General features: G+C 37.8%; 1 protein-coding gene across 3 annotated transcripts in view; it reads right to left on the reverse strand.

The window, feature by feature from the left end:
* The window catches only part of srbd1 (S1 RNA binding domain 1), a 74,747-nt gene that overhangs the window by 22,601 nt on the left and 28,633 nt on the right, over positions 1 to 23,513 (reverse strand). For all 3 annotated transcript variants that reach the window (XM_067386097.1, XM_067386098.1, XM_067386099.1), the window contains exon 16: positions 21,171 to 21,253. In XM_067386097.1, coding sequence (XP_067242198.1) covers positions 21,171 to 21,253 — 83 coding nt within the window. The remainder of the gene's footprint in view (positions 1 to 21,170; positions 21,254 to 23,513) is intronic.

The raw sequence follows: 23,513 nt of genomic DNA on the forward strand, positions 1-23,513 counted from the left end.
ATTAAAAAAGGACAAATAATAGCAGGAATATAGTGACCTGAGATCATTTAGACCTGATCTTTTCACGATTTCACGAGCCATCCGATCAGAGAAAACGCATGAAGTGACCAGGTGTAAACAGACCAAGGATGTCTGTGTGATAAATACTGTCAGGCTGTATACAATGGAGTAATCTAATCCAAGCAAAGACAAACCCCCAGTTTCACAGACAAGGCTTAAGGTAGTCCTAGACTAAATGTTTGAGCTGTTTTAATAGAAAGCAACTTGTACTGACATATCTTAAAATATGTCCCTAACCCTTGTCTCAAGATGCACACCAGTAATTATTATTATTTTTATTCTTTTTAGGGTATGTTGATAAAAGCTATACTTAAACACCCTAATTGAACTAAGGTCTAATCCTGGCTTAATCACTTAAAATCACCAAAATCACTTATCACAGACAAAAAGAACCCTACCTTTTATTATCTTTATATTGCAATATCTCGTTATAATTCTGCACCAGGTTGCGTATTTTCTTAAACTTTCAATAAACATCAATGTAACAGTAGCGGCATTGAGATCTTGAGCACTAAACATATATTATATATAATTATATTCTAATATCACCTCTTAAATCTAGCAAGTAATACATAAGACAGCCAAAACATTTATTGCACAAAAACAGCCTTCATGGGTGAATGCTATCGGCTGTAAAATTCTGTCAAAATTTCTCATACTTTTATTTTGTAACCCTAGAGAGGTGAGAAAATAATGCACGCTACTGGAAGGCCTGTGTTGAAATGAAACATGAAATCTAAACAATAAACATGAGAGCCTGAAGGCAGTAGCTGAGATATTCAACGGCAGCCCAATCATTCTTAATGATCCTTACACTCAAAAAAATGATTCTAGCTGCTTGTTCAGTTTATTTAAATAAAATAAGCTGAACCAACACAAATCTTTAGTTTTTTACTTAATTGGCATTCGCACTCAATTGTATTATGTTAAATGAAATTAAATTTGCAAAATGTTAGGTCAACCTAAACCATTTGTGTTGGGACTACATGAATCATTTATGTTGCATTGATTGAACCTGGGCAGTGGATTTCTAGTTCCCAGCATGCTTTGCGTAGGGAAAGATTGGGACAGTAAATGTTGAACTTAAGTGCTGTTTAATGTGTTTTTTAGTAAAGGGAAATACCTTTTAAAGTTTGAAGTTCAGTTATATTTGACATTTAAAAGAGTTTATGTTATGTCGATTTTTTTGAGGTTACCATTATGCTGAAGTGTAGACCTTGTGGTTAGGCTCTAGGTGGCTACGTAAAACAAATTTATATTGTTCTCAACGAGCATTAACTGTGCTCAAGCCAATAATGAGAAGTTCTTTATCTGATCATTAGTTGCATGCTATAAATGTTACTTAGCATATAAATAAGTGTTATTTTAGTTTAGTTTTTATAGAAATATAAATAATTTAGTTTGAGGGCCAGCACAAAATTTACACAGTCTACATATGGTCATCAGCTTTTCCCCTCTCAATGGTCATGAAACATGTATGTCTGTCTACAACAGCTTCTCAAAACCTAAGCACAAGCGCACATCTTCACCATGATGGTAACAAAAAAAAAAAAAAAAAGCACTGGTTGGATCAACAAGAATGAATTATGTTCAGGAAACATACACAGAATACGTCAAATGAAACTGGTGTGATCTCATTCAATTAGGATGAATTTCACTCATTAGTACAATTAACCTAGCTTAAGTTCAAATAAATCAGTTCAACTGTGTGGAAATAGGTGTCATAATTGAATTAAGATAGACCAACAAGTTATTTTTTTGAGTGTATTTTCTCTAAAAGAATATTTAGACACATGTTTGCAAACAGTTTAATGCACTTTTCCATGTGATGTTTGTGATTTCAAAACTGTAACTCATCAGACTTATCAACACATCACTGTCGCACACACACAGAGAAAAATGCCAAAAATCACAAACAGCTTGCTGATAATCAATAAATCAATGCACGCTCGAGATACTTCTCACAAAGAACAACAAACAACGCCTTATTTTTATCGTACAAATACCTATACTGCCGCATAATAGCCGGATGCAACCTGAGAAGTGTGTGGACAGGTTCCCATGTAGCTGCTCCCAAACCCTAAGGTTAGCTTTTGAGTATTTGGCAGCCAGTCGGCTGTATAAAGCGCCTTGAGCACGGATGGAACGAAAATTCTCACAGTCCTTGAGCAGGCTGAGAAAGATAGACACCCAAAAAGTGTCGCCTCCGGGCGGTTTGGAGCTCTGCTGATGGAATGCGCACTCATTAGAAAGCCATCAATCATCAAGGCTCCCCCCAGATCTATTTTTAAAGGATGTTCCAGGAAGTTATGTGCAAGGGTACACTAATTTACGAGGTGGGACGCCATCACTGCGATATTAACACTCACATACTGGGAGAAAAAGTCAAATGAACAGCATATAATGGAACAAGAGAGCGGCCAATGATCCGTATCAACTGTCAGGCCGTCTGGCACTGCAGGGTCAGGAGGGAGCGAATTAAAGGGACAGTTCACACATAAATGAAAATTTGGTCATCATTTGCTTACCCTCATGTCTTTCCAAACATGTATGACTTGCTTCTGTAGAACATAAAATAAGTTTTTTAGACTTTAGAATTAGATGATTTTTTTTTTTGTCCATACAATGGAAGTCAATGGTCATCAAAATGGTTTGGTTACCAATATTTTTCAGAATACCTTCATTTGAGAAAGAAAGTCATACAAGTTTGGAATGACATGCGGGTGAGCAAATAATGAACATTTTTGGGTGAACTGTCTCTTTAAGTCTTTGAAGACACAACAATCACTGTGTACAAACAAAGCCTAAAATAAATATAGGCTGAAATTGTTGTGGTCATATTAGAAATATCAGCCTAGACACTTTAGTAGTAACTGTTGAAAAAGGCTTCAATTTTCACGCACATCATCTCTCAAATTTCCTGTCAATCCTACTGGATATATCAAAGACTGCATAACCATTTCAATTAGTCAGTGTAAATCTGAGACGCACTGAGCTGCATCTAATAGAGCATACATAAAAGTAGATATTTTCTGTGTCTCTTTTCACCAAAACTGTTCGGTTACCGACATTCTTCAAAACATCGTCTTTTGTGTTTTGCAGAAGACAGAAAGTCCTACAGATTTGGATTTTCCATTTTTTTTTCATGAACTATCCCTTTAAGGCTTTAAAAACACATCAAGCCTGTGGACAAATTGAACAAAGCTGAACAAGAATGTAAATATAAGCTAAAATTGTTGTGGTCAGATGTGAAAAATCAGCCTAGACACTTCAAATCTTTCTAGTAGTTGCAGTTGAAAAAGCCTTCGGCTTTCAGCCACATCATCTCTCCAATCTCCTGTCAATCCTACTGGATATATCTAAGACTGCATAACCATTTCAATTAGTGAGGTTAAAACTGAGACGCACTGAGCTGCATCTGGTAGAGAGCATACGTTAAGAATCAAACCAACATCTCCAGGAGGGCCTGAGAAAGACCATGCTCGCCTAAAGCCGATATTAAGCTTTCCATCTGTCTTCAAACGCAAACAAGCCGCACTCTCTGGTCTTCGTTCACAGTAGGAAGAGCGGCTGACAGCTGAGCTTTGACATGGCTTAGCGCTGTGGTAACCTTGAAGACAAAACATCCAAAACTCAATTAAAGCATTGGGGAATAGGTGAAGAAATGTGGTTGAAGTTCATATAGTTTTTTTTTTAAACCTGCCCACTGTTTGAACAGACACACATCCCGGACCACGACATGCCAGGTATAGAGCAGGGGACGGACCAGTGGTAACACAAATACGCACTAACATTGCCTCACCAAGCCCAGCAAAGCCACGGCGAGGTCTCCGACCCAAGCCAGGCACACACGTACGCACAAAAACATACAGGCTCACACAAACCACGGGATTAAATTCAGGTGCGAGGTCCTGTTTGGTTTGGATATGCCCCAGCGCCAGAACAAAGTATGTCTGTCCACACTCAGCCCAGTTAACAGGGGTATTTTTTATGAAATGCTGCCACTCCGAGATGTCAATCAGTTCTTCTCTTCTTTCCCCGCCCTTTTGACCCAATGTAGGTCTAACCAGCTGCAGGCTCTGAAAACACACTTCCCAGAGAGCTGAACACACAAAGATGTTTTACTGAGGAGATTCCTTAACATACCTCCCAAACCTCTGCCTCAAGCGTAACCAGAGACCTACGTTTTCAGCAAAACACAAAAGCTCCAAACAACAGGGTTTCTGCAGGTTTCATCAAATCTAATTTAATGCTTTTTGTTGCCAATTTTATTATTTTTTAATGCCATATATATGTCGGTAAATGTTGATAGATGACGTCATACAGCAATTAGAATATTCATCATGTCATTGTTGCATTCGCATTCTGCTAAGTGTCAGCCCTTTACATTTGTTTGCTTCTCTGGTGCTACCCTTTTCGCTCACATAAAATATTTCAATACAGCCAAAGTCCAAATAAAATTGTTTCATCTATATATTTTTCTGGTTTTGTTGGCAGACAACATGAAATGATGACTGAAATGCGGCCCATTAAGACTACAAACAGGGCTCGACATTAAGCCTTGTCATTCACTTGTACAAGTAAAAGGGTTGCTTGTCCGGAAAAAAAAATATATTTTTTTTTTTGTGGTGTAAATATAAATTTAAAATTTCTGTAGCAATATCCTTTCAGAATATTGCAGCTTTGACATATTTAAATCTGTGTGACATGTATGTGACATTAGTAATATTCAATACTATTTAGGGCGGATAGGGTGAAAAGTATGCACACTGGGATGCAGGGTGAGTGTTGCTACACTATGGTTCTGCTGTGATTTTTGTTTGAAACTATTTTCGCTGCTTAAATAGAACAAAAACAGTCAATGTTCCTTCTAAAATGTAAGTGACTTAATATGAACTATTTGTTAAATTAACTGTTGTATGAAATCAGTGTCACGTTTTTAATTGTGATGGTAGCCTGTTTAGGAAAAAAGCATTCTTGGTCATGTGATTTTGCTTAACTGTATCAAGTTATAAAAACTCCACAATTTGAATTTTAGCCGCAGTATTTTTAACTGAGTTTCTTTTTGTGTGTGGTTCACTCATGTTTCCATTTATCCTCGAGATGCTGCACGAGCCTCAACAGCGCAACCTTGTTATCGTCAGTAGCCTACATTATACAGCCTATTATTATCCACTATCGATCGCCACTTAGACTAAATGTAATAAAATCAGTCAGTCATTTTTTTTTTGGGGGGGGGAATTGATGTTTTAATCAGGTCCTAAAATTCTCTTTCACTTGCCCTTTCAAAAAAATACACTTATCCCGGATAAGTGAAAAGCGTTAGTGTCGAGCCCTGACATGTTAAACCAGCTCTAAAATCCTGATTTATAATCAAGACGCTGTCTGACAAAATCACAATACACATAAGATAAAGACATTTGCTGTGATTTTGGCTATATGTACACATAAAATGATCACTCAGGTTAGAAGCAATAGTATCCATTTTATTTGTTCTGGCTTTGCCTGCTTTGGTGTTTTTGCTCCCTCTACTGGTAGTTTTATATTCTGCAGATTGAATATGTTTTATTCAGTTTCTGGGGTTCAAAAAGAACAACGTGCAAAGCACATGGTAGCGCACTTTAATTTGCTGTGTCAGTCCATCGGATTAACAACTCTTAACGAGGCACTGCCTGTAAGTAGAGTTTGATTATTTTTGATTGTTAATATATTATGATTGCGAGGAAGTACATGTAGATGTTTTCATGTTATAGCATTGGGAAATTTATATTGTACAATCATTTTGTACAACTGTCTTCTGGTGAACATTGTTGGACTGGACGTTTACCATGTGACATTTTATTTATGTATTCCTTCTGTGTTATGTTGTTTTACAGTTTTACACATTTATTCAGTAAATCAAAACGACGACTCCGGTGTCAAGACTGTTTATTGAGTGGATGTGTTTAGCTTGCTGGGTGCGAAGCCAGTATAGTAAAAAGGCAAGCTTCATACAAGAGCTGTTTATCTTGGAAGCTGGATTTCACCTGCTATTGTCATCTACGGCATAGAGGCTAACACGACAACTGCAGAGTATCCACACGGTAAAATCCATCAAGCTTATATTTCGGACCAGTCATGGAAGATGACAAAAGTCAGTCAGCTTCATCTCGACGTTCCGTGACTTCCAGCAAGTCCACGGTTAGTATGGCAGCGACTAAAGCAAGAGCAAAGGCGGAAGCTGCACAGGCAAGAGCCTCATTTGCAAAGAGGGAAATGGAAATTAAAATAGAGAAAGCTCGCCTTGAAGCAACATTAGACGTAATGGAAAAGGAGAGAGAGGCTGAAGCTGCAATGGCAGAAGCGGCAGTCATGGAAGCTGCAGTCGCAGATCTAGAGGTAAAAAGATCACAACATAGTTCAACTCTCCACCTTCCACAGCAAAGTCCTAGGCAACGTACTGAAGAGTATGTAAAACAACATAGTGAACCTAGTGATACTGTACCAGAGAATTCAAAGCCTGAATTACCCCAAAATATAGAGGATGATAGAGAGAAAAAGCCTTCTTCACCGGTGTATCATGTTCTGTCCTCTTGGAATGTCAGTCAATGCAGTTGCAGTGAGAAAAGGCAGCAGAGTAAACCTCCATTCCCCCACTCTCCACATAGCTTCTCACACCCTTCTAAGAGTCCAGCTGCGCCCATGCACCATCCTAGACGAGACACGAATCATCCTACTCATCACTCTAGTCATGATGTAGCCACGTATGACTTAGCTAAGTTTTTAACACGAAATCAGCTAGTGACATCTGGGCTTAACAAATTTGATGATCGTCCGGAAAACTATCTGGCCTGGAAATCATCATTTCTCAATGCCACCAAGAACCTTGATCTCACAGCAGGTGAGGAATTTGATTTATTGATTAGATGGCTGGGGAGAGATTCAGCAGATCATGCCCGTCGCATTAAGTCTGTGAATGTAAGGAACTTACCAGCTGGTCTTGAACTCATCTGGGAGAGGCTAGATATGACCTACGGATCTCCGGAAGCTATTGAAAAAGCTCTTCACAAAAATAGAGACTTTTCCAAAAATATCAGCTAAAGACCATGATAAACTCCGGGAATTAGGAGACTTGCTTTCAGAGATTGAAGCAGCTAAGAATGGCGGTGATCTACCTGGGCTCACTTATCTAGATACAGCAAGAGGAGTTAATCCTATTGTGCAAAAGTTGCCCTTTGGACTACAAGAAAAGTGGATGATGCAGGGTTCACACTACAAGTACACTTATGGAGTTTCTTTCCCACCATTCTCCTTCTTTGTGGAATTTGTATGTGCAGAAGCAAGAGCACGCAACGATCCTAGCTTCAATTTTTCTTTACTTTCCATAAACCCTGGTGGAAAGATCAGGTATAATGAAAGTCATGCTCAGAAACCTGTTTCAGTCCATAAAACGGATGTGATGTCCTCCTCTAACCTTTCTCATACCAAGAGTCTTCAAAGAGGAAACAACGAGGTTGAGAAGCAATGTCCTATACATCGAAAACCTCATCCTCTCAAGAAATGCAGAGGCTTCAGAGAAAAGCCATTAGAGGAACGAAAAAGGATCTTAAGGGAGCTATCTATTTGTTTCAGATGCTGCTCATCTAACAAACATGTGGCTAAGAATTGTGATGTGTCAATTAAATGTTCTGAATGTGAGAGTGACAAACACCTGGCTGCTCTCCATCCAGGCCCAGCGCCGTGGCGTTCTGATTCTACACCTCCTTCACTGCATGGCGGGGAGGAAGAGGAGTGCTGCGGTGGAGATGTGTCATCAAAGTGCACCAAGATTTGTGGCAAAGGTTTTAGTGAGAAGTCATGCTCTAAAATATGCCTTGTGAATGTTTATCCTGCTGGCAGCCCTGACCAAGGCAGGCGGATTTACACTATTATAGATGAGCAAAGCAATAGATCCTTGGCCAGATCAGAATTTTTTGACAGTTTCAATGTGCAAGGAACTTCTGCTCCGTACACATTAAAGACGTGTGCAGGAGTAGTCCAAGCAACTGGAAGAAGAGCTCAAGGGTTCATCATTGAGTCTGCAGATGGTGAGATCAATTTTCCACTTCCTACTCTCATCGAATGCAATAGTATGCCAGATAACCGAGATGAAATACCAACCGCAGTTGCTGCCCTGCATCACAGCCACCTAAAAGAGATAGCAGACAAGATACCGCCTATTGATCCAAATGCTGAAATACTGCTTCTGCTGGGAAGAGACATAATACGAGCACATAAAGTCCGCAAACAACTCAACGGTCCTCATGATGCTCCGTATGCGCAAAAATTGGACCTTGGTTGGGTCATTGTGGGAAATGTGTGTCTAGGAAAGTGCCACAAGCCCTCTCTGGTGAACTGCATGAGAACACACATCTTAGAGAATGGCAGACCAAGCTTACTTCAGTCCATGCAATAATCACATTGTACTGAAGGAGACGTTTAATGAGAAAACCCAGTTCCACAAACCTAGCCTATCAAGCTGCAGACTTGGTCAGTCTTTGTTTCAGCAGACCAAAGATGACAATAAATTTGCACCTTCAGTTGAGGATCAGTTATTCCTGGACATTATGGATAAGGAATTCTTCAAGGACTCAAGTAACAGCTGGGTAGCACCATTGCCATTCCGTGAGCCAAGGAGACGCTTACCCAACAACAGGGAGTATGCAGCAAGACGTTTCATGTCTCTTCGTCGCAACCTTGACAAACGACCAAAGATGAGAGATGACTTCACAGAATTCATGCAGAGAATACTTGACAATAACCATGCAGAGCTAGCTCCTCCTTTACAAGATGGTCAGGAGAGCTGGTATCTTCCATCATTTGGTGTGTACCATCCAAAAAAACCAGACCAAATACGAGTTGTATTTGACTCTAGTGCACAGTTTGATGGAGTGTCCCTCAATGATGTACTGCTTTCTGGCCCTGACCTTAACAATAGCCTGTTAGGAGTCCTCATAAGATTTCGAAAGGATCCTGTTGCCATCACAGCCGACATACAGCAGATGTTTCACTGCTTCTTGGTCCGGGAGGACTGTCGTGATGTTTTACGCTTTCTATGGCATCGTGATAATGATCTGTCTAAAGAGGTTGTGGACTACAGGATGCGAGTTCACGTATTTGGAAATAGCCCTTCACCGGCAGTGGCCATTTATGGAATTCGCCGAGCTGCCAGAGAAGAAGAGAAAGAATATGGCACTGATGTGAGGAAATTCATTGAACAAGACTTCTATGTAGATGATGCCTTAAAGTCATTTCCTACAGAGGAAGAGGCAATCAATGTGCTTAAAAGAGCACAAGAGGCACTAGCTGCTTCAAACCTCAGGCTTCATAAAATTGCTGCAAACAGAGCCAAAGTAATGGATGCCTTTCCAAATGAAGATTTGGCTAAGGACATCAAATGCCTTGACCTCTCCACGGATGACTTACCTGATCAGCGAAGCTTGGGGGTACAGTGGAACCTAATGTCGGATACGTTCACCTTCCAAGTGCCCGACACTGAAAAACCATACACACGTAGAGGAGTGTTGTCAACAGTGAATAGCTTGTTCGATCCCCTTGGATTCCTAGCTCCTATCACAATCCAGGGCCGTTTACTTTTAAGAGAACTCTCATCGCAGACACATGAGTGGGATACACCATTGCCTGAAAGCAGACATGAAAAGTGGGCACAGTGGTGTCATTCGCTGCAAGACCTAAGAAGTCTGAACATTCCACGCATGTATGTATCCATTCCTCTTTCTGAAGCCAAACACACTGAAATATGTGTCTTCTCGGATGCCTCCATGAAGGCCATCTCAGCTGTTGCATACTTGAAAGCTTCGGATCAGTATGGGAAAACAGAGGTTGGCTTTGTTCTTGGCAAGGCGAGGTTGGCTCCAAAGCCTGATCTTTCTGTTCCTAGGCTGGAACTATGTGCTGCAGTCCTGGCTGTCGAACTGACTGAACTCATCACAGAAGAGATTCATCTAAAGCTAGATAGAATAAGGTTCTACACAGATAGTAGAGTAGTGTTAGGCTACATCTATAACGAGTCAAGACGGTTCCATATATATGTGAACAACAGAGTGCAGCGCATCAGACAGTCTTCTCAGCCTGAACAGTGGAGGTACGTTTCTTCTGAACAAAATCCTGCCGATCATGGCTCTCGTTCTGTTTCATCTTCTAAGCTTGAGGCCACAACCTGGCTCACAGGACCTTCATTTTTGCACTATCCATCAGAGCAGCTCTTTGATCACCCAAACTCATATGATCTTATTGACCCAGAGGAAGATGTTGAAGTTCGCTCAGAGGTTAAAGTCTTGTCTACGCAGATTGAAGTGAATCATCTAGGTACCAAAAGATTTGAGCAATTCTCAGACTGGAGAACAGTCGTCAGAGCTGTGGCACGGCTGCATCACATTGCTCATTGTTTCACAGGACCAAGTAACGATAGTCAGTGCACAGGTTGGCATTGGTGCTCAAGGGGTTTATCTGTAAGTGATCTTCTGAAAGCAGAGGAAATCATCATCAAGAGTGTACAACAAGAAGTGTATACAGATGAGATGAAATGCATCACTTCTGCAAGTGAAATTCCGTCACATAGTCCACTTTTGAAGTTGAATCCAATCATCGACAGCAATGGTTTGCTGAGAGTTGGTGGACGCATCAGACAAGCAGAAATAGGAGATAAAGAAACAAATCCCCTCATCATTCCGGCTCACCATCACATCACAGTCCTACTGGTCAGACATTTTCATGAACGTGTGCAACATCAGGGCAGACATCTTACAGAGGGCACCATAAGATCCAATGGTTTTTGGATAACTGGGGCTAAACGATGCATTAGCAGTATTATTCGGAGGTGTGTTACTTGCCGTAAACTAAGAGGCAAGGTGGAGGAACAACAAATGGCTGACCTGCCAGCAGAAAGGCTGCAAATGGATCCACCCTTTTCCTTTGTCGGCTTAGATGTTTTTGGGCCATGGGAGGTGATCTCACGCCGCACAAGGGGTGGCCAAGCAAACAGCAAGAGGTGGGCAGTGTTGTTCACTTGCATGTGTACCAGAGGAGTTCACATAGAGGTGATTGAGTCGATGACTTCCTCAAGTCTTATTAACGCTCTCAGAAGATTCTTTTCTATTAGAGGTCCTGCCAAACAGCTGCGCTCCGATTGTGGGACGAATTTCGTTGGTGCCTCTAGAGAGCTTAAAATGAGCGAGAACGAACAAACAGAGGTGAGAGAATACCTACTTGAGCAAAGATGTTCCTGGGTTTTTAACCCACCACACTCTTCTCATATGGGTGGCGCCTGGGAACGTATGATTGGTCTAACAAGGCGAATCTTGGATTCAATGCTCTTGAAAAACAAGTACTCACAGCTTACACATGAAGTCTTAGTGACATTCATGTCTGAGGTCACAGCCATCGTTAATGCACGGCCTCTAGTCCCAGTCTCCACAGATTCTGAATTCCCCTTCATCCTAACACCATCTATGCTTTTGACACAAAAGGCTGGTAATCCTCCAACTCCACAAGAAGATTTCAGTAAGAAAGACATGCTCCTATGTCAATGGAAACAGGTTCAAACATTAGCAGAAACATTCTGGAATAGGTGGCGGAAGGAGTATCTTGGAACACTTCAGAACCGTCACAAGTGGTTTCACAAACATCCAAACATCAAAGAAGGCGACATTGTACTGCTCAAAGACAAACAAGTCAAAAGAAACGAGTGGCCGATGGGGATAATTGTGAAGGCTGTTCCCAGTACAGACGGTATTGTGAGAAAAGTGGAGGTGAAAACTGTTCAGCATGGGACAACAAAAATCTATCACAGACCTATATCTGAGTTAGTATACCTTGTGTCTTCAGATCAGGCTGTTTAATCCAATAATTGCTAGTGTATATGGTATCTTTGTGATACCAGACGGGGAGTGTTCTGGCTTTGCTTGCTTTGGTGTTTTTGCTCCCTCTACTGGTAGTTTTATATTCTGCAGATTGAATATGTTTTATTCAGTTTCTGGGGTTCAAAAAGAACAACGTGCAAAGCACATGGTAGCGCACTTTAATTTGCTGTGTCAGTCCATCGGATTAACAACTCTTAACGAGGCACTGCCTGTAAGTAGAGTTTGATTATTTTTGATTGTTAATATATTATGATTGCGAGGAAGTACATGTAGATGTTTTCATGTTATAGCATTGGGAAATTTATATTGTACAATCATTTTGTACAACTGTCTTCTGGTGAACATTGTTGGACTGGACGTTTACCATGTGACATTTTATTTATGTATTCCTTCTGTGTTATGTTGTTTTACAGTTTTACACATTTATTCAGTAAATCAAAACGACGACTCCGGTGTCAAGACTGTTTATTGAGTGGATGTGTTTAGCTTGCTGGGTGCGAAGCCAGTATATTATTTGTTTTCTGAGAGAGCGCACAGCCTCAACTGAATGCGCTGCTCCTATCAGACACTCACTGAACAGCAGACGCAGAGAGAGTGCGCAAGCAAAATCTTGCGCACGTGCAGCAGTACCGGGAGGGTCTCACAAGCTAGATCAGGTTAACAAGCATATTTGTGCGTTTTCTTGGAAAAAAGTTGCAAAAGGGGTCTGAAAAGTCGTTAAAGTTGGCAACACTGATGCAGCCTCCAGGTCACTGCTGTCCAAAACTGTGCTACGGTAATATTGCACCGGCCGGAGGCCATTACTAAACTGGTTCCACGTGTGAATATCAATGTACATATTTTGCGACAGCAAATCAAAGTTATTAATTATGAAGACTATATTCAAAATAAACTGGTAGTATTATTTTTCTTCAAAACTATCTAAAAAATTTAATGCCTGTAGGAATAAAATTTAATGTTTTTTAATGCCATTTAAGGCCTTCATTTTCGCAAAATCCATTTAATGACCATTTAATCCATTTAATGCTTTTTAATGCCCTGTGGATACCCCGAAACAAGGCATCTGAAAACAGCTGAAGACATCCTGACAGCAGTGTAAGAGATTAACAGAGGTTAAGTTCATGTATATGTTCCCACTCTTTTTGACCAATAAATTTCCATCTTTCCAGTCATTTGAGAGAAATATTTTTGATTCAGTCTGAGCCAGTTTGACAAATTCACAAGGCACTAACAGAAAACTATATATTTCAGACTTTATGATCTTTAGATCAATGTGTGACTACTGGATAAGATTTTTAAATCACTGTGATTCAATACAATTCACTAAAGAATCATTCAGAGGTCAATCAGTCAACATATTTGACATTCATTAAAGCACTTGTAGAAAAATGTATATTTTGAATATTATAATATTTTGAAAGAAGTCTCTTAAAGGGTTAGTTCACCCAAAAAATTAAAATTCTGTCATTTATTACTCACCCTCATGTTGTTCTACACCAGTAAGACCTTTGTTTATCTTCGGAACACAAATTAAGATATTTTTCATAAAATCTGATGGCTCAGTGAGGCCTCCATTGGCAGCAAGACAATTAACACTTTCAGATGCCCAGAACGCTATTAAAGGCATATTTAAAACAGTTCATGTGACTACAGTGGTTGAACTTTAATGTTATGAAGCGACGAGAATATTTTTTGTGTGCCAAAAAAACCAAACAAAATAATGACTTTATTCAACAATAACTAGTAATGGGCGATTTCACTTCTTCATGAAGCTTCAAACCTTTACGAATCTTTTGTTTCGAATCAGTGGTGCCAAAGTCACACCCCCCAGTGGTGAACCACTGAAATTTCTAAACACTTATGACATAACAAAGCCTCATTTACTGAAATCATGTGACTTTGGCAGTTTGATACATGATCTGAACAACTGATTTGAAACAAAAGATTCACTTCGAAGCTTCATGAAGCAGTGTTTTGAAATCGCCCATCACTAGATATTGTTGAATAAAGTCGTTATTTTGTTTTTTGGTGCACATAAAGTATTTTCGTCCCTTCATAACATTAAGGTTGAACCACTGTAGTCACATGAACCGTATTAAATATATCTTTAGTAGCTTTCTGGGCATTAAAAGTGTTAATTGTCTTGCTGGCAATGCAGGCCTCACTGAGTCATCGGATTTCATAAAAAATATCTTAATTTGTGTTCCGAAGATGAATGAAGGTCTTACTGGTGTGGAATAACATGAGGGTGAGTAATTAATGACAGAATTTTCCTTTTTGGGTTAATTAACCCTTTAAAGCTCACAAAGGGTGCCTTTTTTGAACAATACAATAAAAAAAAGTAATACTGTGAAATATTAGGCTATTAAAATACAATAACTGTTTCTTCTTAAATACATTTTAAAATGTATTAAAATGTAATATATTCCTGTAATGGCAAAGCTGAATTTTCAGCATCATTACTCCAGTCTTCAGTGTCACATGATCCTTCAGAAATCATAATGTGCTGATTTGTTGCTCAAGAAACATTTCTTACTATGATCAATATTGAAAACCGTTGTGCTGCTTATTATATTTCAGCATTCATTGATAAATAGAAAGTTCAAAAGAACCCAATTTATTTGAAAACTATAAACAGATAAAATAATTTTGTACATTTTAAATGTCTTTAATGTCACATTTGCTCAATTGAACGAATCCCTAATAAAAGTATTCATTTGTTTAAAATAAAAATACTGACCCAAACTTTTGAACTTTAGTGTTTGTTCCTCTGATTTTTTCTTGACTTTTTCAGGATCTTTCCAATCATTTGTTTCAGTTTGATTCAGTTTTCAGTTTCAGAAATATTATTCAGTTTTATGACTGGTTTGCTAATTAATAAATTAGACCAATTTGTGAAGTAAAAGATTAAAGAATAGACTAAAAAAAAAAGTCTATAAAAGCTTAATATCTGGTCTATGAAATATTTTAGAGTAGAACATTACTAGGGAAAAAAAAAAAAAAAAACATTCACTACAGAATTTTCCATGACTTTTCCAGGCAATTTATATATAAAAAATAAAAATAAAATAAAAACACACAATTTACAATTCCCTGATGTTTCCAGGTTGCCACAACCTTGTGAACTCTGTACATAAGAATTATTCAAAGCTTGCTTTGCTCCACTAAAAACATTGTACATTAATTCAAAAAAAGTGTTTTGGCAGCAAATTAGATGATGCAGTTTCCTGGCAGTGGGCTGACACTTTAACGACTAATTCTGACACTTTTCTCACCTACACTCTGCTCCATCTTTCCTTTACCTCAGGTGAAGCCTGGAGACCAGGTCTGGAGTCAGTAAACACCTGTCAAACAGAACATGAGCTGCACCCAGGCATATTGCACTACTAGACTCATGAGAAAAAAAACACTTATGTTAGTACTTTTCTTTAAAAGGTTTACTACGAATGTGAACAGCCATAAGACAAGAAATAGAAAGATAATTGCTGACTTTACCCAGCAGGAGGGAAAAGTCATACAGGTAAAAGATGGAAAAACGAAAGCTAGATCAGACATGATCAGAATGAGTGAATGTATTTAGCAAAGCACATAACTTTTCTTTTTTCCCACGCGAAAATGGACTCAGCTATCAATCATCGTCAATCAGCTTCCTGTCAGTCAATACTTACACCTTCATTCACTCTCTTCCGTTTTACCCTGAGGGAACAGTCTCAGCAGGCTCATTAAAAAGAGAAGGCTGGAGTGACATCACTGGTACTTTTTCTTTACACAACCTTCTAAACCATCGAAAATTTTTTTGCAATAAATGGTGTAAAAATAAGATAAGATTATTTACTATACCTATGTAACCAACAGACTGGTCCCTGTGTGAACAAACATTCAAATGTAACCTATTTTATAATTCAAAATTAAAGTACAACCTAACATATGCATATTCCTGCAGGCAACCTGAAAAAACATCTTTGATAAACACTCATTAACATGATATAATAAAAATGATTATTGCTGGTTTTAATGTTTGGAAATGAGAAACACAAAGGAAAGAGCGCCAAGGAGAGTGACAGTTTCCTTAATATCCAGGGGTGTGTATGATGTTTTCTCTCACAGCTGGGTAAAATGGTAAAATGTGCCCTCTGGGACCTTTAAGCAGTTGGGAAACCTGAACACACTCCACCTATGTCTCAATGATTGACAGTTAACTATATAAACCAAAACCCTAGAAGTCCCACCCACTTTGACTAAATAGCATGTCATGACAATACAAGCAACAATAGAGGGCGATGTGCAATCAAAAGTCATGTGAAGGTGAACTCTTTAAGTGAGCAGTTCAACTTCAATTTAACAGTAAAAGTTTCCACCCAATTCTTTCTTTCTTTTTCTCTTTCTTTCTTTCTTTCTTTCTTTCTTTCTTTCTTTCTTTCTTTCTTTCTTTCTTTCTTTCTTTCTTTCTTTCTTTCTTTCTTTCTTTCTTTCTCTTTCTTTCTTTCTCTCTTTCTCTTTTCTTTCTTTCTTTCTCTTTTCTTTCTTTCTTTCTTTCTCTTTTCTTTCTTTCTTTCTTTCTCTTTTCTTTCCTTCTCTCTTTCTCTTTTCTTTCTTTCTCTTTCTTTCTTTCTCTTTTCTTTCTTTCTCTTTTCTTTCTTTCTCTCTTTCTTTCTTTCTTTCTCTTTTCTTTCTTTCTCTCTTTCTTTCTTTCTTTCTCTTTTCTTTCTTTCTTTCTCTTTTCTTTCTTTCTTTCTCTTTCTCTCTCTCTCTCTCTCTCTCTCTCTCTCTCTCTCTCTCTCTCTCTTTCTTTCTTTCTTTCTTTCTTTCTTTCTTTCTTTCTTTCTTTCTCTTTCTTTCTTTCTCTCTTTCTCTTTTCTTTCTTTCTTTCTTTCTCTTTTCTTTCTTTCTTTCTTTCTCTTTTCTTTCTTTCTTTCTTTCTCTTTTCTTTCCTTCTCTCTTTCTCTTTTCTTTCTTTCTCTTTCTTTCTTTCTCTTTTCTTTCTTTCTCTTTTCTTTCTTTCTCTCTTTCTTTCTTTCTTTCTCTTTTCTTTCTTTCTCTCTTTCTTTCTTTCTTTCTTTCTCTTTTCTTTCTTTCTTTCTCTTTTCTTTCTTTCTTTCTTTCTCTCTCTCTCTCTCTCTCTCTCTCTCTCTCTCTCTCTCTCTCTCTCTCTCTTTCTTTCTTTCTTTCTTTCTTTCTTTCTTTCTTTCTCTTTTCTTTCTTTCTTTCTTTCTCTTTTCTTTCCTTCTCTCTTTCTCTTTTCTTTCTTTCTCTTTCTTTCTTTCTCTTTTCTTTCTTTCTCTTTTCTTTCTTTCTCTCTTTCTTTCTTTCTTTCTTTCTTTCTTTCTTTCTTTCTTTCTTTCTTTCTTTCTTTATATTTCTTTCTTTCTTTCTTTCTTTCTTTCTTTCTCTTTCTTTCTTTCTCTCTTTCTCTTTTCTTTCTTTCTCTCTATCTTTCTTTATTTCTTTCTCTTTTCTTTCTTTATTTCTCTTTTATTTCTTTCTCTCTGTCTCTCTCTCTCTCTCTCTCTCTCTCTCTCTCTCTCTCTCTCTCTCTCTCTTTCTTTCTTTCTCTCTTTCTTTCTTTCTCTTTTCTTTCTTTCTTTCTTTCTCTTTTCTTTCTTTCTCTCTTTCTCTCTTTCTTTCTTTCTCTCTTTCTCTCTTTCTTTCTTTCTTTCTTTCTTTCTTTCTTTCTTTCTTTCTTTCTTTCTTTCTTTCTTTCTTTCTTTCTTTCTTTCTTTCTTTCTTTCTTTCTTTCTTTCTTTCTTTCTTTCTTTCTTTCTTTCTTTCTTTCTTTCTTTCTCTCTTTCTTTCTTTCTTTCTTTCTTTCTTTCTTTCTCTCTTTCTTTCTCTTTCTCTCTCTCTCTCTCTCTCTCTCTCTCTCTCTCTCTCTCTTTCTTTCTTTCTTTCTTTCTTTCTTTCTTTCTTTCTTTCTTTCTTTCTTTCTTTCTTTCTTTCTTTCTTTCTCTTTTCTTTCTTTCTTTCTTTCTCTTTTCTTTATTTCTTTCTTTCTCTTTTCTTTCCTTCTCTCTTTCTCTTTTCTTTCCTTCTCTCTTTCTCTTTTCTTTCTTTCTCTCTCTCTCTCTCTCTCTCTCTCTCTCTCTCTCTCTCTCTCTCTCTCTCTCTTTCTTTCTTTCTTTCTTTCTTTCTTTCTTTCCTTTTAGCATTTTACATTTTATTTGGGAATGCACAATATATCAGTCCATATTGGTTATTAGTTTTTTTTTCTATATTGTACTATGTTATATATACACTGTGTAATACTAGATATTTAATTGTACATGCCCATTTCCCATATGCTTATATTCAAAAGGCCTTTCGTCAATTAACTATTTATATGAATAAAAACACTAATAATTAGTAGTAATTAGTAAATCTCAAAATAAATATCCATTTTTACACCATTTATCACCATTTGTAGCATATTAGAAATTTAATATCAGCAATACCATGGAATTCAATTAATAGCGTATTACTATTGCCATAAGTGCGGAAAGACAAATATAATATATTTTAATGTAATTCTAAACTGAGACTACCCCTAAAGGCAAACCTTACAGAAACAAACAATCTAAAACACCTTTTTTCCTGTCACAATTAAATAGTGCTGAAAACATATGCGTTTATAACCTCATATTCATGATTGAGGGGAGTGGTATAATAACTCCCCCTTCAATGATTATAGTGCTTATGGCCCTACTTGAGATACTTTAGATAAGAAATAAGATCACTATACATGGTCCAATCTATTTGTCTACTAAACACAGATATATGTACTGTAAACCTCTTTCTCTCTCACACTCACACACACACACACACTTATCACTCAGCATGTCAGTGTGGTGGAGAGGCATCTTGTGTTGCTCAGATTATGTGGCAGGGTAAATAAACGCTAAGTGCTGACAGACGTGCAGGGGGTCACTGTGATGCACACTAGACAACACTCACACTGTGCAAGGGGCAAGGCGAGGTGACCCTGATCCTCTGCTGACTTAAACCTGTGAGCATCAGCACATGTTTTCTGAGTCAAAAAGTGAGAAGTATGCGATACGTGATATTGATCCTTTTGTAAAGACGCAAGTTGTTTTTTCTTCTCCTTATTTGGAAAATGGCTCCAAAGTTGCAGTGGACTTGGCTTACAATTACTTTGTACTGTACTTTAGCCATTTACATTGCCCGTTCCCAGATTTAACAACATCTAAATTTACATTTAAAGTCACCATAAAATCGAAGTTGATATACTTATTTTAATATTGGAATTATTTTTTTAAAAAACATGCACATCAATATTTAAAAAAAAAAAAAAACCATGTCCCCTCCTAATCTTTACTAATATCTTCCCCTTTCTCTTACAATAACATCTCTTCACTGACGATGTGTTTACTGGTTCATGCATGGGCGACCCGTCACTCACATGAGATCACAGCAATAGCAAACCACAACCACCCAATCAATTCCCAAATGACAAAAAATCAAGTCACACTTTACATTTTTTCAGATATACATCGCAATATGGAAGAAAAAAAATACAAAAATACACTAAAAATAGTAATATTGTGAAATATTATTACAATTTATGTTTTTTTTTATGTAATTTATTCCTGTGATAGCAAACCTGAATTTTCAGCAGCCATTACTCTAGTCTTCAGTGTCATATGATCCATCAGAAATCATTGTAATATGCTGATTAGCTGCTCAAGAAACATTTCTATTAGTATCAATGTTAAAACAGTTGTGCTGCCTCATATTTTTGTGGAAACTGGTAGTAAATACAGTACTGTGCCAAAGTCTTAGGCACGTCAGTATTTTCACCCCCCAAAAAAGGTTTTAAGCCAGTTATTTATATATTTTGCTGTAGTGTGTCAATAGGAAATATCTGTTCTCATTTCCAAACATTCATTTTGCCATTAATTGTAATAATCCAGTGAGATTTTTGAATACACAAGGAGTCTGACAACAGCCGGTGCTCCACATGGAGATCAGAGCTCACCATCATTGAATCCATCTGTGATTACATGAAGAAACATATGAAACTGAGACAAACCAAATCCATGAGAACTGTGGCCGTGTCTCTAAGATACTTGAAGAAACCTGCCTGCAAAGATACAGTACTGTGAAGAGTTTTAGGCAATTGTGTAAAAATGCTGTAAAGTGAGGATGTTTTTAAAAAAATACTGTTATAAATAGATTTTATATATCAATTAACTTATATTACCTAAATCAAAACAATATTTTGTGTGACTACCCTTTGCATTTAAAACAGCTCTTGTCCAGGTACACCTGGACATCATTTTGCTAGCTTTGGAGGCAGGTTTCTTAAAATCTCTTGTAGACACAGCCACAGTTCTTCTGGATTTGGTTTGTCTCAGTTTCATATGTTTCTTCATGTAATCACAGACGGATTTGATGATGGTGAGCTCTGATCTCCATGTGGAGCACCGGCTGTTGTCAGTCTTATTGTGTATTCAAAAAATCTCACTGGATTATTACAATTAATGGCAAAATGAATGTTTGGAAATGCGAACAGATATTTCCTATTGACACTACAGCAAAAGACATAAATAACTGACTTAAAACCTTTTTTGGGGGGGTGAAAATACTGACGTGCCCAAGACTTTTGCACAGTACTGTATATAAAGAACTTTTTATAGTTCTGCAGAGCTGAAGACCTTGATGTTTAAAAAAAAGAGCAGCAGAGGGCAGGAGAGAGAAATCAAGTATGCAGGACAGCGAGAGAAAAATCAAAAGATGAAAAGTAAGAGCGAGAAGAAAAAAAAAAAAAAACTCAAATCAGGCCCAGCCTTGAGTCAACAAATGATGCTACTGGGAATCATAGTAGAATTAATTTCATGAGAAAAATGGATTACTCATAATATGAGACTGCAAAAGCAAACAGTCAGAGACAGGATTAGCTCACTAGTCCAGCTGACTTCTGTTTTAAACTCCTATTACTCAAAACTAAAAATCAGAGCCTGGCTTAGAAAGTTGGGAATGCGCCTACAATCACTTTGAACATTTGACTGCATCAAGAACAGAGCCAGGCACAACATCATGTACACAGTATTATGTGAAAGGACACACAGCTGTTGACAGTGTGTTTAATAAAGACACAATAAACATTACTGCAATAAAAACACTTAGATAATGAACTAATAACCCATTATTAGCATGCTTTTGAAGAGGAGATGCACAAAACTAGTTTCAAATGAGTTTGTGTGTCATGTGACTCACCTGGTAGGTGCCAATACCAATGTGTTTAGGGTCAATCTTAATAAGCTCTGCTAAAGGGTCCTGAACCCGCCTCCCGATAGACACTGAGGACAAAGAAAAGAATACAGGAAGAAAATTATCTCACCATTATGTGCAGTAAATGCTCAAATATAATAACGAATGCCTCAAGAGAACAGCAATTTACACTTTAATAAACCCACAGACTTAATTAAGAATAAATTAAAGCTCACTTAAGCATAAATCTTTTTAAATTAGACTATTTAAATCATGCAAAGGCTTGTGTGGAACATACTGCACTAATCACAGCTTCACAGATTATATTAATAAACAAAATTTGCATTTACTGAAATATCAGGGCTTGCAACACAACTGTGTTTGCAGTTTAAATGTGACCATATATATGGTTAAATACATGTGAAAAAGGAAGCAAAGAAACCCAATCACAAATGAGCATGCAAAAAGAGGGAAATTTTGAATATCAGAAATGAATATACAAATATTATTGTAACCCATTATTATTGTCAGTAATATTCTATCAGTCATCAAGATTTTTTAAGTTGTTTAAAAAGTATAACATTTACGATAACCAAAAATACCTAAGTTAAGGCTGAAATAATCTACAAAAACACTGTGAACAAATCACATATTAGCCCTATACAGATTTCTGGGAGAAAGAGAAAGAGAAAGAGGAAGAAGAAGAGAAAGAGAAAGAGAAAGGGAAAGGGAAAGAGAAAGAGGAAGAGAAAGAGGAAGAGAGAAAGAGGAAGAGAGAAAGAGAGAGAGAGGCCCACTAACAGACACACTCACTCATGAATCCCCTTTTCCTAGTAAATTGTCATACATGGGCCAACTAAGAGAGGTCTGGTCAAATAAGAACTCAATTAAAGACAAATAAAAACCCAATTCAGAAAAACTTGAATCTAACTTATCCCAGGAAATGTGACCAGCCAAACACAATATTATAAAATGAAATGAACATAAGCAGTTTGGCGCACTTGTTCCATTAGCTTTATCTAGTCTTGTTGAAGGTCAGCAAATGAAAGTCAGATTTCCATCTTAACTCGACCATGTGTCCCGAGAGTCAGAGGGAGAGAACGAAAGAGAGAGCGACTCAGACAGAAAACACAGGACAGAATGTGAGACATTGCGTGGTTTTCTGCCCAAGCACAACCTTCACATTACAGAGAGTGGAGAGAAGTGCTTTTGTGTGCGCTGTACAAGGCCTGAGCTGAAACTCCATCCCTTTCCAAATATTATTACAGGCAGCAATTTCCCACAGAGTTCAACGTGGAGACGCAGCGAGTGAGGCTTGGTGATCACGCTCCAGCAAGCCACCTCAAAACCTCCTTCAACAGTCACCCACTTCAGCGAGCACATACACCTTGATCTTTATAGAAAGCGGAACACCTCTGGAAACAATTGTCCTCAATCAAGATTTAAACACCTTTCTCTACTGCAGGTATGTTCAGCGTAGTTCAGGAAGAGTCATATAATGAGAAATAAGTCAAAAACACAAATTCATTAACATATGTGTGCCAACATTTACTTAATTACGACGGTGTTCATACAAAAAGAAGTATACTAAAGCTTCGTTCACACCGTCAGCGACAAAGTGACATGAGCCCATTCATTTTCAAAGGGCCGGCGAATTTCGACAACACAAGCGACAGTGACTGTTGGCGAAAGAATGTAGGCATGTCAAGCGATGCGAGTCACGTGACAAATGTTCAGAAATGTGAAGTTTATGCAAACTTTATGCAAATGAGCAGCAAATTTCACAAGCAACAACCAATAGGAGAGAAGACTTTCAGTGGAGCTCACGTTACAGTCTTGTTCCCATCTGTAACCACATATATGGACATAATAAAATGATGCATGTGAAAGAAACTGTCTGCAGTCTTAGTGAGTTTGAGTCATACATTGATTGTTTGTTCTAATTATATGATGCAGTGAACAGTTTAACACTGCTGCACTTCATATTAGTTTCCCCTGCATTATGTTGATGATTGGGGACAAGAAAATTGAATATTCGTCAAATTTGAATGACGTTTTAGTAATTTGACAGTGTGAGTGGGTTTAATTCGTTGATTGATCGATCGCTAATCTAGTTAATGATTCATTGTACTGAGCACTGCTGTAGTTTATATCACACTCTCCAACAGCAGAATGCTACTTTTTACATACAGCGACAAAGTCGCTGACGGTGTGAACGGGGCTTGAGAAGAAAGAAGTTACTCCAGACCTGTGTGTCACATAATCCTTTAGTAAACATTCTAAAATGCTTATTTGCTGCTCAATAATGCTGAGCACAGACTGCATGATTATAACCCCCATATTCACTCG

The sequence above is a fragment of the Chanodichthys erythropterus genome, chromosome 5 (assembly GCF_024489055.1).
Source record: "Chanodichthys erythropterus isolate Z2021 chromosome 5, ASM2448905v1, whole genome shotgun sequence".
In the NCBI taxonomy this organism is placed as follows: Eukaryota; Metazoa; Chordata; class Actinopteri; order Cypriniformes; family Xenocyprididae; genus Chanodichthys; species Chanodichthys erythropterus.